Below are 14,033 nucleotides of genomic sequence, written 5' to 3'. Positions count from 1 at the left end.
TCTTTGTCTTTTAAACAAAAACAATGATCTTTACAGATATTTATTTTTAAATATAATTCAAAACTCATAAGAAAACTTCAACATTACAAACTGTATGTTAGAGTGGTCAGTTTCTGAAGTAATGAAAATCTCTAGACCACCCAGCACTGTTGTGTGCTGTTTCCATCTGATGATAACCAGAGACCCTTCTGATCTCTCCTCTTGGCTGTTGAAGTTCATCTATAGAAGGAAGGTTATGGAAAAGGCTCATTGGACCTCATCTCACCTAATCTCAGTCTCTCTCCTTCTGTACCTTCCAGAAAGCTGTAACTTCTGCCCTAAGTGTACGTGGCCTCTGTGTTCTTGGGAGTTGATATGGTATTTACACTATAGAAGGTTAGCAGAAGAGAGGACTACATCTCTAGTTATATGGAAGTTCTCAACTATAGGGAAGTGAGAATCTTTGTTGATGTGGCTGCTTCATGGTCATCCATGCTGAAGTAAATAATTTATAACCTGTGATCTCTAAGTGCAACACACTTATTGGTTTCTTCAATTTGAACTTTGGTGGAACTGTACTTTTCTCCATTGTTTTAGCCCTAAAAGAAGGGTAGAGGCTAGTTTACATTTCTCTAGGAAAAGAGTTCATGTAAAATATAGATGACACCTTTAAAATGAAAATGCAAAATGTTGACAAATGACTATAACAACCATTAGCATTCTACTATAAAAGGATATTTTTTCTATACAGGGCAAAAATAAGCAATGACATAATGCAGGAGAAATTTCTATAAAAATGGGCAGTTCCCATTTTCTCCCAGAGTATGAAGTGCCTAACAGTAATATTATAGTTTGATTTTAGCTGAAGAGTTCTTATAAACATTTGTCTTATTTTATATATCTAAAATCATAGGCAAATAGAACTTTCTAAGGAGTCATTAGTAAAAGCTGTTTGAAACTGAGATGTACTAAAGCATATTAATTTTTTGTGCATGGTTGCAACACCCAAGCTGATAATGCCTGAAAATATGTGTACAAGTGCTGTATCCAAACTGACAATTAGGGAAGAGGCTTGTAAACACACCCTGGAAAGGAAAACTCCTTGTTCACTTGTCCCCACTATTGTGGAACCAGAGTTTTATCCTGTGATAACATATAACAGTATCTATGAGGACTGCTTTTACATTAACATCTGGGTCATAATAACATATAACATTCTGAAAGCTTGCTTATATCTTTAGTTTATATTTATGCATAAATCTATTACTTAAAAATACAGTAACAAAGAACTTAATTTCTTTCAAATTATCAATTCATTATATACTGACGTTCATTTTGATTTGGCACATGTAGGTTGACTTAACTTAGTGTATCTAGTTCCAAAGTGTATACAGTGCACTTTCTACAAAGTTGTGATGTTAAAAGGGTTATTATAAAAATAGCAGTAGTTCTAAAGGTGTTTCTATACTACATTGTTTTATATAAGTATAGGAGTTTATTGCTTTTACTGCTGGTGGCATTGTAGTATACATTTTTATTTATGAAGGTTGGATTATATAGTGCAACAATGTAGTTGGTTTACAAATGTAGAGAAGAGATATGAATTTAGCCCTTGGACAATAGAAGTTTCTATACATTATTCTCTCATTCAAAAATCTGCATATGCAGTATTTGTTTTAGTTTTCAGTGCTTTGAGTAATGTGCATAATTTTATTTTTGGTAATGTTGTCTGAGGTTAGTTAATTAATATAATACCTTCAAAGGAATGAATTGAGAATTGTAGTTGTGAACTTATTTTTTAAGCTCTTCTATGCACATGAATGAAATATTCCCTTTATAATTTTCATAGTGGAAAATCTAAAATTTAATGTTGTTCTTCAATATTACACACAAAAAATGTTGAGTAAATGACTTTAAAATCAATGATATATCAATTCAAGAATAACATGGGTTTCATTTTAAATTGAATTTTGCATTTATTTTTAGAATGTTTTCATTAATACTATCTTAATCATATTCACTATATCTCATTTCTCAGTTCCTTCAAGATACAGTTCCTTCTCCCCACTTTTATTCTACTATTTGTCTAAGAAGTCTTTGACTGTTTCTTTAATTATAATGATGTAGTATTATGAATCCATTAAGATTTTTTTATCATTTTTTATTTTAATTTTAAATAGCTTGTTTTACATGTCAATCCCAGTTCCCTCTCCCTCCCCTCTTCCCGCACTCCCCTTCCTCCCTCCCTCCCACCCTATTGCCAAATCCTTCCACATAGGGGATATCTAGAGTCTGTCATTTTACTCTTGACCCTACCATTAAGATTTTTATGATTGCTTTAATATGGACTGCTTCTCTGGGTACAGGAATGTTGCAATTATATATTTTCTGTACTTTCTGATGAGATTTGGTCAACTACACATATATGCTGTGTGACATAATTTGTAGTTTAAAGTGATAAAAGTTATTAAACTACACATATAGGTTTTATGATATAAACTGGGCTACAATCTCCATTTTGATATTCCAATAATTGTATTTACTGAAGAAATTATAATATTTCTAAAGCATTCTTCATTCGTCTCTCAACCTCCTCCGTTTTCTCTCATGACAAACTCTTTCTTCCTAGTTCACCTAAAGGAGGCTGTAAGCAAAAAAGATGTGACAAGTTGTTTAGCATCTCTGTAGCTGGTCTTCTAAGTACCCCAGATAACAAAAACACCCAGTAGTCTTACCAGAATAACCTCCCATTTACTTTCTAGAATATTGTTAGCTTTCCCTTGATATTAGCACCTTCATTTTCTCTTTTTGTTCATTAATGTTTTAATTAGTGTTTGCTCTATCTACTTTCCTATAATTCTGAAATGCATACACAATAGAACAGTTGTAGGAAATGGGGGGTTGGGACACTCCACAGTAGAGTTTTAGGCATGGAGGGGAAAACTATGGATATCTCAGCTTGATAGTCTCTATTATCAAGAGAGACCCAAAACACCCTTCCAGGGTGTCAGTGTGGCATTGGTCACTTGCAGTTACATATGGCAGCACATGACCATTTCTTCAATATAGAAACATGTCTGAAATGTTTCTGAAAGTTATTTGAGCTTTTCCTAAATTTAAATGTCATATGAGTTCATCTGACCAGTCATTTTATTTGAAAAAAAAATAGTCACGAAGAAATATATAGATCTTGGGGTTAAAACCATAAGGGCATTAGAATATCCAGTCAACAAAACTGTGTGGGTTATTATGCATTGAAAAGTAGAGTGGATGTCAGCATCTACTTGTAGTCTGTTGTAGCCATTAAATCAGATAGGAATTTCAGCATCCCTTAGTATAATCATGAAAACATCATCTACTAAGAAGCCAGACCTTCAAACAATTTGAACTAGTAAAACTTCACTTCCAGGCACATCGTAAAAAATACTTCAAAGCAAATAAACATATCATGTTATACAGTTTTCTCAATATAGTCTTACTGACTATATTAATACATTTCTCTCACAGTTAGGCATCAGTTTTGTTCATGACTCTGATGTTTTAAATATATTTGGTGTCTCACTCCAAAATTCCAAACTTTGTTTAAAAGCTGTAAGCTTCTTTGTCCATTACTCTTTTCCTCGCAAGTGTTGCTTTATGTCCAGATAATGGCTTGAGACAAGAGAGTACCATGTAGAGTTCAGGAGAATGGCTTTCAGGGAAGGCATAGCATACCCAGGATAGTGGATTGTCCAATGACAAAAAAAGGCTGATATTTTTTAAAGTCACTTGTTTCAAGTGATGCAGAGAGATGGGAAAATATGTGGACTGGGGAGAGCAAATGAGCTGGCCATGTCCATTAAGTCCAGCTGTGACTTTTAAGAGATTGTTTCAATTGAGCAGTGAGATTGGAAAGCAGATTGCAAGATGCTATGGAGTAAATGGGCAGTTTGAAATTAAATGAAGTGTGAATGGACCACTGCTTCGTAAAGCTTTGTGTGTGTGTGTGTGTGTGTGTGTGTGTGTTTCAAAAGTGGAACTCTACTTTTAAAGATGGCATATTATATGAAAATCTAAACATGTATGAAACAGAATTCATATCCTTTGTAACCTCTCTTAACCTCTCTTAATTGGGCTGGAAACCTCTGGCCCTTGTTGGTACATCATGCTTTTCAAAAATTATAGACCATTCTTGCAAGAAGCATAACAGGAGAGGAAAAGGAAGGAAATCCAGCAGTGCACAAGGTGGATGCACTACTTTGCTGTCCTGCTTGGCTGGGAGGGAATGCATAGCTAGAGAAATGCTCAGTCGTGAGAACGCTCATCTGGTTAGAGAAGGCTCCATGCCAGAGCAAGCTTAACGCAGTCTCTGCAGCAGCCCCATGTACACTCAGTGCCTCTGTTACACAATACCCCACAGGTCTTAGCCTTGGGTGTCTGTCTTAAAGGCAATCACACAGTCATTGGTGCTTCCAAAGCCTCTATTCTCTAACTACCAAATACCTGTTTCATCTCCCTTTCAGCCTGTGGTATTCTGCAAATCTGAATGCATGTATTCAGAAAACATAGAGGTGATTATATTAGGAATATATAGTTTTTTCAATGCAGAAAACCTAAGTTTTGATGGCGCATACCCTTAATCCCAGCACTCAGGGAGGCAGAAACAGTCAGATATCTTTGAGCCAGCCTGGTCTACAGAGTGAATCCAGGACAGCCAGAGCTATACAAAGAATTGGTCTGTCTCAAAGAAATATCAACAATAACAAAGCAAACAAACAAACAAACAAAAACCTGGAGAAAAATAAGATGAAGAAGAACCAGACTTAGCAATAAAGAGGTATCCTTTTGGACATGTACATTATTCACTCCTTTTGTTTCTTTACAGATTTAGTATTTTATAAACAAGTAAAATTATCAGTATTTTCTCAGGATGTTAAATGATTCATTTCTTGGTATGATATTTTAAAAGTAGAAGTTCCACCACACCCCAAAAACTCTTCGAAAAATATGTATTGTTCTAGAGTAAATTTTGTCTTAACAGCATTTTTTCTCATCATAAACTATGCTGTTATTCTCTGAGATTTAATATTTTCTTCTTGACCCAATAATCACCCTTTGCACAGAATAGAACTGAAGCCCTTCCCCCTTGTTTCTTCTGAGAGGTATTCAGCTTTCACCTCTGAAGACACAGACTAGCTTCCTCATTTCGCCATGACAGACACAGCTTGAGAGAGGCACAGGACTTGGTTTTCACAACTGATCCAGAGTGTTTGGTCTAGGTTAGTCTGGTCCTGTCCTGTACAATGAGGCAGACCAATGCAAAGACCGGAGCAGCAAGGGAATCTGCTTTTCCCTTCACGGAGGATGGGGAGTAAGGAAAGGAGTTATGAATGGAAGACCAAGACAAGGTATATCCCCAGGCTTGCGTCCTCTTTTTCTAACAAAGCCTATATCTTATTTCTTTTAGCCACTTGCCTAAAATGCCACAATATTTTGAATTCATTTAGGCATTAATGCCTTCATTTTATCTGAGCCCTCAGTGTCTGGTCAGTTTGATGTCCTCTGGGGACATCCTTATAGAGTCACAAGTGGCGGTGTACCTCTTTTATCTCCTAGGTACTGTTGAAAAGATTACCCACCACACTGAACCATATAGGTGCGATGGAAGGAGTGTAAAAGAAAAGCAGCGCCGGGCAGTGATGGCACACGCCTTTAATCCCAGCACTCAGGAGGCAGAGGCAGGCAGATCTCTGTGAGTTCGAGGTCAGCCTGGCCTACAGAGCGAGTTCCAGGACACACTCCAAAACAATATAGGGAAACCATGTCTCAAAAAACCAAAAAGAAAAAAATATAAAAGAAAAAGGAAAACAAAGACAGCAAATACTTAGACAGAATGCCTAACATGCCAGTATCTAAAGAGCGCATGCCCACAACAGAGATGTGGGAAGACAGGAAGTGGAAAGGTATAGTGTTCGCTCTCTTTTTCAATCTTTAAAGATAAATACTTTAAACTTCTGTTATTCATGTTTGATACATGTTTGCAAACATACACACGTGTGTGTTTATGTTATCTATGTATGGAGCTATATTTTTTAAAATTGTGGTTATTCTGGAATAAACGTACAGTGACAATAAGATTTCAGAGATAGTACAGATATTTCAACCTTTCTAGTCGCCAGTACATTTCTCAAAACTAACACATGGGCACATTCAGATTAGGAAAAATGCCAACTTTAACTGGATTCTATCTACTTTTTCCACTCATGTCTTCTTTTCTGCCCTAAGATGCAGTCCAGGATGCACTGCTGCTAGCCAGATGACACTCAGATACAAAGTCAGCACTGCACAGTCTGGGGTACCACTTGCCTTTTCATGAGGCTACACTGCTGAGTATCCGTGGAGTAGCAGTATAGCTGATAACTCAGTGCCAAAGTTCAGTTCAGCCACACATACTCAGATAGTTATTCCTCAAGGTAATTGCTCTGTGCCTCAGGAAACACAATGTGGTTGTGAGCAGCTTCAGTGGTAGTATCAAGAACAAACACAACTGATCGATCTGTAGAGTTTCTGCTTAACTACCTTTGTGTGCTAAGACAAGCTAGCATCTCAAGGTTCAGTTTACTTAACGGGACACGGAAAAGGATAAAGCCCAACCTATAGTGTTAATCAGGGTTAGTTATTATACCTGACACAAGGGGTGCAAAGTGAATACTGCTATCATTATAGCCGGGAGAGGAGTGACCCGTGCTTAAAAGGGGCCGTGTATTCCTGTGGACATGTAAATCCAATCATTCTGTTCTTCTTGGTCCATGTGTCCACTTTTATTAAACACTCTCCTTTGCAAATCCTAGAACGCAAAAGAAGAATGGCTGTTCTCAGCAAGCAAAGTAAAATGTTTGTTATCTATACAGACTAAAGTATTTCTGTGCACTGCACAGGCATACTAAGGCATGCTTAAAATCAGTGGTTGCAAAACCTTGCTTTGCCAGCTCAAGGATGTTTTATGACAGGCTGTGGCTATTTCATATTTAGTTATCTTTTGTTGTTCCCTGTGCAGATGGTTTATTCAATTCTGTAATGATTTTTTTTTGGGGGGGAAGAGATTCAATAGAAGCCTCTGGAATTGACTTTGGGCAGGTTCCTGGGTTTCTTTTTAATAATCCTCCCATATCCTCTTCTATGTTTCTTCTTTCTTAGCACAAAGCAAGTTATGGTTCAATTGACTTTCTGTCTGCTTAATAAATATTGATATATTGGATGCATTTAGGCATGACCATGTGTGATCCATCTTTAAACGTAGACTCATTTTCAGTAGTTGCAATTTATTTATTCCTCATTCATTCTCACATATTTTAAGAGACCTCATTATGTAAATACTGAAAACATTTGTGAAATGAAAAACAAAAGCAATATTTGCTTTTAGGAAAATATGGCTATTGAAAACAAGATATTATCTGAGCAGAGGAGACTGACGATAGACCTTATTGTGCACACTGTATTAATATGCTTTCCTTAGATAACAAGAAAATATAATTGAAAGTAAAATGTGCAATTTTCTGGTTGTGAGAGACTCCAGGAATTTACAGCCACTGAGGAAAAACATGTATATAATTATTTACCTAGGAGTCTAGGGAAACAAAAAAGATTAAATGAGTCTGGAAAGAGGACATAATCATATGATTTTTGTCAAGAATATTTCAGACATCTGACTGAAAAAAAATATGACACTATGTTTAACTAAATATATGCATTTTTACCTTTGTGTGTGAATTATGGCCGCTAATGACTGATGTCACATATTAGTTGATTACAAGGAACTATAAGCACTATTTAAAAATGAGTCAGTGGCAAAATTAACATTTTTCTCTTAATTGTGATTTATAATTGACAAATCATTATATATTTTCACAGGATACAGCAAATTTTGTATGTGTACCTGGTGAAATACAGACAGAATTATGCTCATTAATACATTCAGTACTTCATAGAATTATCTTTACGTTATCTTGGTACCTTATGTACCAAGACCCACTTGGTATGACATTATAGTGCATGACACACTAATTATACTCACAACACTCTGCAGCACATCTCCTCAATTTATTTCCTCTCTGACTCAGCTTTTGTGTCTGTTGAGAAATGCCCTTTACAACTGCACCAAATTTCCAGCCTTTGGAAGTCACCCTTTTACTGTCTACTCTGACAAATCTGTTTTAAACTTCATGTAGGTGAGATCATGCAACATTTGTCTCCCTGAACTTGATTTGTTTTGCATGCCCTGTTGACCTAAAATTTCATCAGCATTATCACTACCACAAGATTTCCTCCTCTTTTCAAGAGGAGTCTTATTTTCATTATTCACATAATACAATATGTATAACAAAGAATACAAGAATCCATAAAGTATTTTCAGATCCTTTTTCACCTGCCTGTGTGCAAACAGGGTCTTATTTTGAACCCATATGTTGATCACGGTTAACATACTTAAGATATCCCCTTAGAAATAATAAGTGTGATTTTCCAAGTATGTACACGTTACCTGTAGTGTTTTTTATTTGAAAGAGACAATCTTTCTCTGATATTACATAGTCGTACAGGCTGTATGGGAAAAGTTGGTGAATGATTTTGAGCTGTGTGCCTCATCACATTGGACAGTTGTGGGTTTGCTTTCATCCGTCAGTGGGACAGCAAAAAGAAACATATATTTTTTGCCAGGATGTTGTCTAGAAAGACTGCTGTGCCCTTCAGTAAGCAGGAGCGTTGTTCTAATTGTTGCACTGGATCTCATTTCATGCAGGCTGCCTTTGATCACCTCCATAAAGCCTCGTGTGCAGAGCATCATGCGAGAAGACCAGTAGAAGCCTCCAGTCTGTACTTTATCTGCAGCTGGCCGAGTCTTAGGAAGGGACAGGCTTCCCCAGCTGTTTCATAAAACTACCCACTTTTCTTAATGCTCTGCTTTTACTACTGTTTTCACATACGCCTTTTCCTAGGACTTGCTTTCTATTGCAGTGCTTGTTTTTCCTGAATATTTATGAATGCAATGTCACAGTATTGAGTTCAAATGCCACAAAGAATGAAAATGTTACAGGATACAAATGGTGGATAGCTAACTAGCAATTCATATTAATATGATACTTCATAATTAGTTCTGAAGGAAAGTTTTAGTGAATATTATGTGAATGAATGCTCAAATGGAATGGATCGTGTCATAATAAAGCGAATAATTAAGTGAAGTTTTTATGTCATTGCAAGTTACTCTTAGGCTTGTAACATGCAGTTTTCCTCTGCCAGCCGCTTTGGTTTTTCCCCCGCCAGCCACTTGGGCTCTACCACAGTTGCAGTCCCCAAATAACACACAGGATGCTATATTAATTATGAAGCTGTTGACCATTTGCTTGGTTTATTACTGGTAGCTCTGATTTAAGTATTTACCCCATAATTGTTAATCTAAGCATTTCTCTTACCGGAGAAAGGGGTCCGGACCTCTTACCCCTATGGCAGCTATATCGTGGCTCCCTCTGTTTCTCTTTCCCAGAATCCTCCTCAACTGCTAGTCCCACCTATCTTGTTTCCCTATTGTCCAACAGTGATTTATTGACATATACACAGGCTGAGCATGTTAAAATAACCTGCATTTAAAAGATAAAAGAAAATTGAAATATTTTCAAATAGCTTAATGTTCATTGGTTACTGAAAAAAAGCAAATGGTTGTTAAGTTTATAAAAATGCTGAACACTTACAAGATTTTATAAGAAGTGATTTGAAAATGCTGTACTATAAAACAAAGTTCCTAAGCATAGAACAGCAAGTGTGACCCAGGTCTCGTTGATTTTACCTTATTCTAGAGCAAATAGGAGTTGACATAAAAAAGAAAATTATGCATGTGGCTTACTTCATTACTCCTTTGTACTGCATGGGTATGGAATGCATTATCCAAACTCATTTTTGGGATGTTTGCTACTGGGTCCTAGCTGGGGCCACTAGTTTGGAAGGACTTGGAAAACTAAGAGCAAGAATGCAGTTGAAGAAGTTAACTACAAGAGGCATGACTTTCTACATTTACTTCATCTTCAGCCTCCTTCTCTCTTCCTCTTCTGCCTGTCCATCATACTGTCAGCAGGTTCTCTTTTCTTAACCATCAGGGATCAAAACCTCTGAAGTAATGAAAAAGCAATTACATCATCTTTCAGTTTCTTTATATCAGTTGTTTTGTCACAGTAATACAAAAGTAAGCAATAAGCTGTTCATGTACCACGAAAAGAAAGGGAAAATATAAGGAATTTTGATTTTGTCAGAGTACTAGTATTTTCCTTGAAGTAGTAGCATTTATTGAGCTCTAAAAAATAGAAGATTCTAGAGTTAACAAAACTATATATAATGTAGGTAAGGGCTCTTAGACAAAAAAGTCCAGGAAGAAACCAGGAATTTGGAGAAGTATACATGAATAATCTTAGGTTTTTGGATAAATGCAATAAGCTATTTGATACAAGGGCCTACAGCAGTGATATCTAAAGCAATTGGCCCTTATTACAAAAAAACTGGGTGATTGTGGGGGGAGTCATTAAATCTAAAATCATGAATAGACTGTTACTGATCTGGGAATTTACTGGATCTACTCTAGAACTAGAGTAAGTTCAAACATATTGATGTGAAAAGAATTGATTAAAATATTTTCTCCCTCGGTTCTTTCTGGCATTTTCTAGTGCTACCCCCCCAATTTTTTGTAATCAGGTATATGATATATGTTGTGATTAAAAACACTAGGGTTAGTAATATCAAACCATTTGCTTAACTGGGGAACACTAAAACAATATTCCAAATAATGATGTGTAACTACGGCTCTGTGTGGGTTACATATTTTGAAATGTGACATGCATGTTTGGGTGCACAATGTGTGTGGGAATTGTGTGTGTGCGTTCATGTATATGAATGCAGGTGTGTGCATGATGTTTCACAATTGGAAAAGAGAGGACAGTGACGTGTAGGTCTTTACTTTCTGCATTGATTCTCCTTGTGTGTTGCTTTGCACACACCCAGGTGCTGGCTCATTAGCCAACAGGATTCTGCTGTCTCTGCCTCCCAGGTGTCTGGAGGAGAGCTGTGACTGCAGTTACAAATGCTTGAATGACATATCCAGCTTTTATGAGAGTTCTGGAGACTCGAACTCGGGTCTGCACTCTCGCATGGCAACCAATTTCATCAGCTGCTCATTATCTCACTCCCAAAAAAGAAGTGTGTAGTAACTGTTTAAAATTAGTGGAGAAAAGTGGGTGAATTAGTAAAAATATGTAATTTTTCAACATTATTTTAAAGTCTCGTGGGAATATTGCATTTCATATCAAATGGAACAAAAAATAACAGGTTAGAATTTTTCTTTGCCTTTTCGGCTAGCAAGAAACATTCTGTATTATAGCTTTGTCACTTGAATTCAGTTTAAGTTATTTTACCTCCAGTTACAGGGTCTCCTAACCATCCTATGTCCATGATGCCATCTGTGACACAGGAATGGGGGAACATAATTTATTATCACACAAGGAATGACAATTTTTAGTATTTTGTATTAATTTTAAGATGCCTATATTTTAAGAACTAGTTCACATAAGCAGTGAACTTCAGACTGAAGACATGGCTCATTGGTTAAAGTGCTTGCTCACTTTGCAAGCGTGAAGACTTGAATTAAAGACTTCAGACTGAAGACCCCATGACCGTGTAGAACTGGTTGTGGTTGCAGAAGTCTGTATTCCTAGTGCTACTACTTGCCAAGATGGCCTGTGAGCAAACCAGCAAATGAAAACAGACTGTGTCATTCGTGGTGGCAGACGGAGGGGAGGGTTGACAGCCAAGGTTGATTTTTACCCTCTGCACCTGTGCCCTCAGTTCCACAGGCACACACATGCATACAAAAACATTTTTAAAAAATGAATTCTCTACATGATATAATTTTGTCATGTTTCTGCTCCTGAAGCAATAATTCTAAATGTTTTTATTCAGAGAAAGTAGAATAAGAAAACCAATATGAGGAAAAGAAAAATAAAATTGTAGTGTTACAAGAGCATTTTCTTCATGGCTCATAGAGGTCAAAGAAGTGATACATCATGAGATTTTTCCACTCCCTGGAGAACAGTACACCACTGTCATTTCCTGGGGCCCCACGCTGAGAATAGTAATAGACTTCCATCTCTATCTATCCCATACCAATAATACCTAAAAGTCAGAGTTTCCCAAATTTCACCCAGGCAAAAAGACCTTTCTGCACTAGAGATAGTCACAAATATTTCAGCCAAAAGCAACGCAGGATGAACAAAAGGGAAACTTATTAAAAACAAAATACAGATGGTATGTCAAAAGTCTCTTTTTCACATATATTGAAACTCTATTTTTCTGGCTGCATCAACTTAAAATATAAAGGTCTAGTCTGGGGCCAGACAGAAAATGTCCCGTAGGTATGTTTCCTTTGCCTATTTCTCCCTTTTCCAAAGCAACAGAAACATTGTTCATACAAAAGGTAGGAAATGAGCTCTTCCCCTATTCTAGAATCATACTGGTCATCCCTTCTTTGGCATATCTAACTCACAGTAGTACCTAGGTTGTTCTAGGTTGTCGTCAACTGAAAATAAAATCACCGAACCTCGGTGGCATTGACAGATGGACACACTCTTCCAATTCATGAAATTTAGTGAACTTGTGAAGGTCTGTGGGGGAAATCCAGAAAATTTAATTCCTTTACAATACTCCCTCATGGCTCTCTTTCTCCTGAAGTGTTTGGACATGGATTCTTCTCTTTCTCTCCCCTTTGTCTCTTTCCTTATCCTCCCCTTTCTTGCTTCCATTTCACTTCTTTATTGATCTCAGTTTATGTCAGTTATCTGGGACACTTTTGCTTTCATAATAAATTCAAGGTGCATTCACTAATCTCTAACTAATAGTAGATAATAGCATGTAGCAAAATGACTTCTCAGACACACCCTTGAGGCAGAAATTGCAACAAAGGGCTGGATGCTGCCCTAGAGGATGAATATAGCGCTAAAAGCTTACGTTGAAGGATAACTGGGACATTGCAAAGAATATTTATTATATTCATGAAATATTTATCTGTCTTGACTAATGAAATGTAAATACTTAGGTGCATGTGTAGGGGTGTGTGTGTGTGTGTGTTACTGCTACAACAACAAAAAGGGTAAAGTACAGTTTAGTGGTTGGACAAAATGCTACAGAGCATGAAATCCTCTGTTAACTCATGACACAAGATAGGAAAGTAACTGCAAAAGACATCAGATAAATAAAAATATTATGCAGATGTAAACCAGCAAGGAGAAGTTGCTTACACATTCAAAAGTTGTTTAAGATGAGGAAAGTTATGTTTGATGGCAGATTTATCAGGTTCACGGGTATAACTTAGAATGTAATTATATTAAAATTCTAAGTACATAGAAGGCAGGGGGAATTATTTTTTAAAAATCTTCTTTTTGTAGTTTTGTTTGTATTGACTATTTTTCTATTTTGTTTTTAATTCTAAAGGTAATAATATATCATTAGATTAGGAATTGAATCAATGGTCTTATGAGACATTGTAAATAGTAACGACTTATTGAGGGTGACTGGAGCAGCAAGTCCTTTCCTGAGGCACGGGTTGTACAGGAGAAGTGTAGCATTTATCTGGGGTGATGGCAATGGCACCAGAAGGAAGCAATCTGGACGTGGTGGGTGGGATGGCCTCAGCCACTCTGCTCCTTCCCCAGACTTTCAGAAGATCATGGTGACTGATCCCAGCATCCTACTCATGCTAGAGTTGCCTGACTTGGTGAAGCAGACAAAATTAAGTAAACAAATACTTGTCTTTTTAAAAAAAATTGAAGTGAATAAATTGAGGTTCACTTATCCAAGTACAAACTGAAGGTTTTATAGTGATTCTGCCGAGTAAACTGCTAAAAGCACTATTATTATTTTTGTGAGAATGAGATTTATAATCGCTACATGTTTAAAAAGGACTTCTCCGAATGAAAAATATTTATGGAAGAGTTTCTTTTAAGGGGATGGAGACATGCCTCAGTGGTTTTGACAGAGAACCAGTG

General features: G+C 36.7%; 1 protein-coding gene across 6 annotated transcripts in view; it reads left to right on the top strand.

The window, feature by feature from the left end:
- Gpc5 (glypican 5) overlaps window positions 1-14,033 on the top strand; it is a 1,283,302-nt gene that overhangs the window by 768,190 nt on the left and 501,079 nt on the right. For 2 of the 6 annotated variants that reach the window (XM_040747142.1, XM_040746922.1), the window contains one exon: window positions 8,756-9,194. The exons of the other annotated variants lie outside the window; for them this stretch is intronic. Coding sequence is in view for 1 of the 2 variants with exons in the window: in XM_040746922.1 (XP_040602856.1) it covers window positions 8,756-8,766 (11 nt within the window). In the remaining variant the exon portion in view is untranslated. Of the gene's footprint in view, window positions 1-8,755; window positions 9,195-14,033 lie in introns of those variants that run through there. 6 annotated transcript variants of the gene reach the window in all.

Source organism: Mesocricetus auratus, unplaced genomic scaffold (genome assembly GCF_017639785.1).
Source record: "Mesocricetus auratus isolate SY011 unplaced genomic scaffold, BCM_Maur_2.0 Super-Scaffold_2245, whole genome shotgun sequence".
In the NCBI taxonomy this organism is placed as follows: Eukaryota; Metazoa; Chordata; class Mammalia; order Rodentia; family Cricetidae; genus Mesocricetus; species Mesocricetus auratus.
The sequence above is the reverse complement of the archived record's forward strand: the minus strand, read 5'-3'. Positions and strand labels throughout refer to the sequence as shown.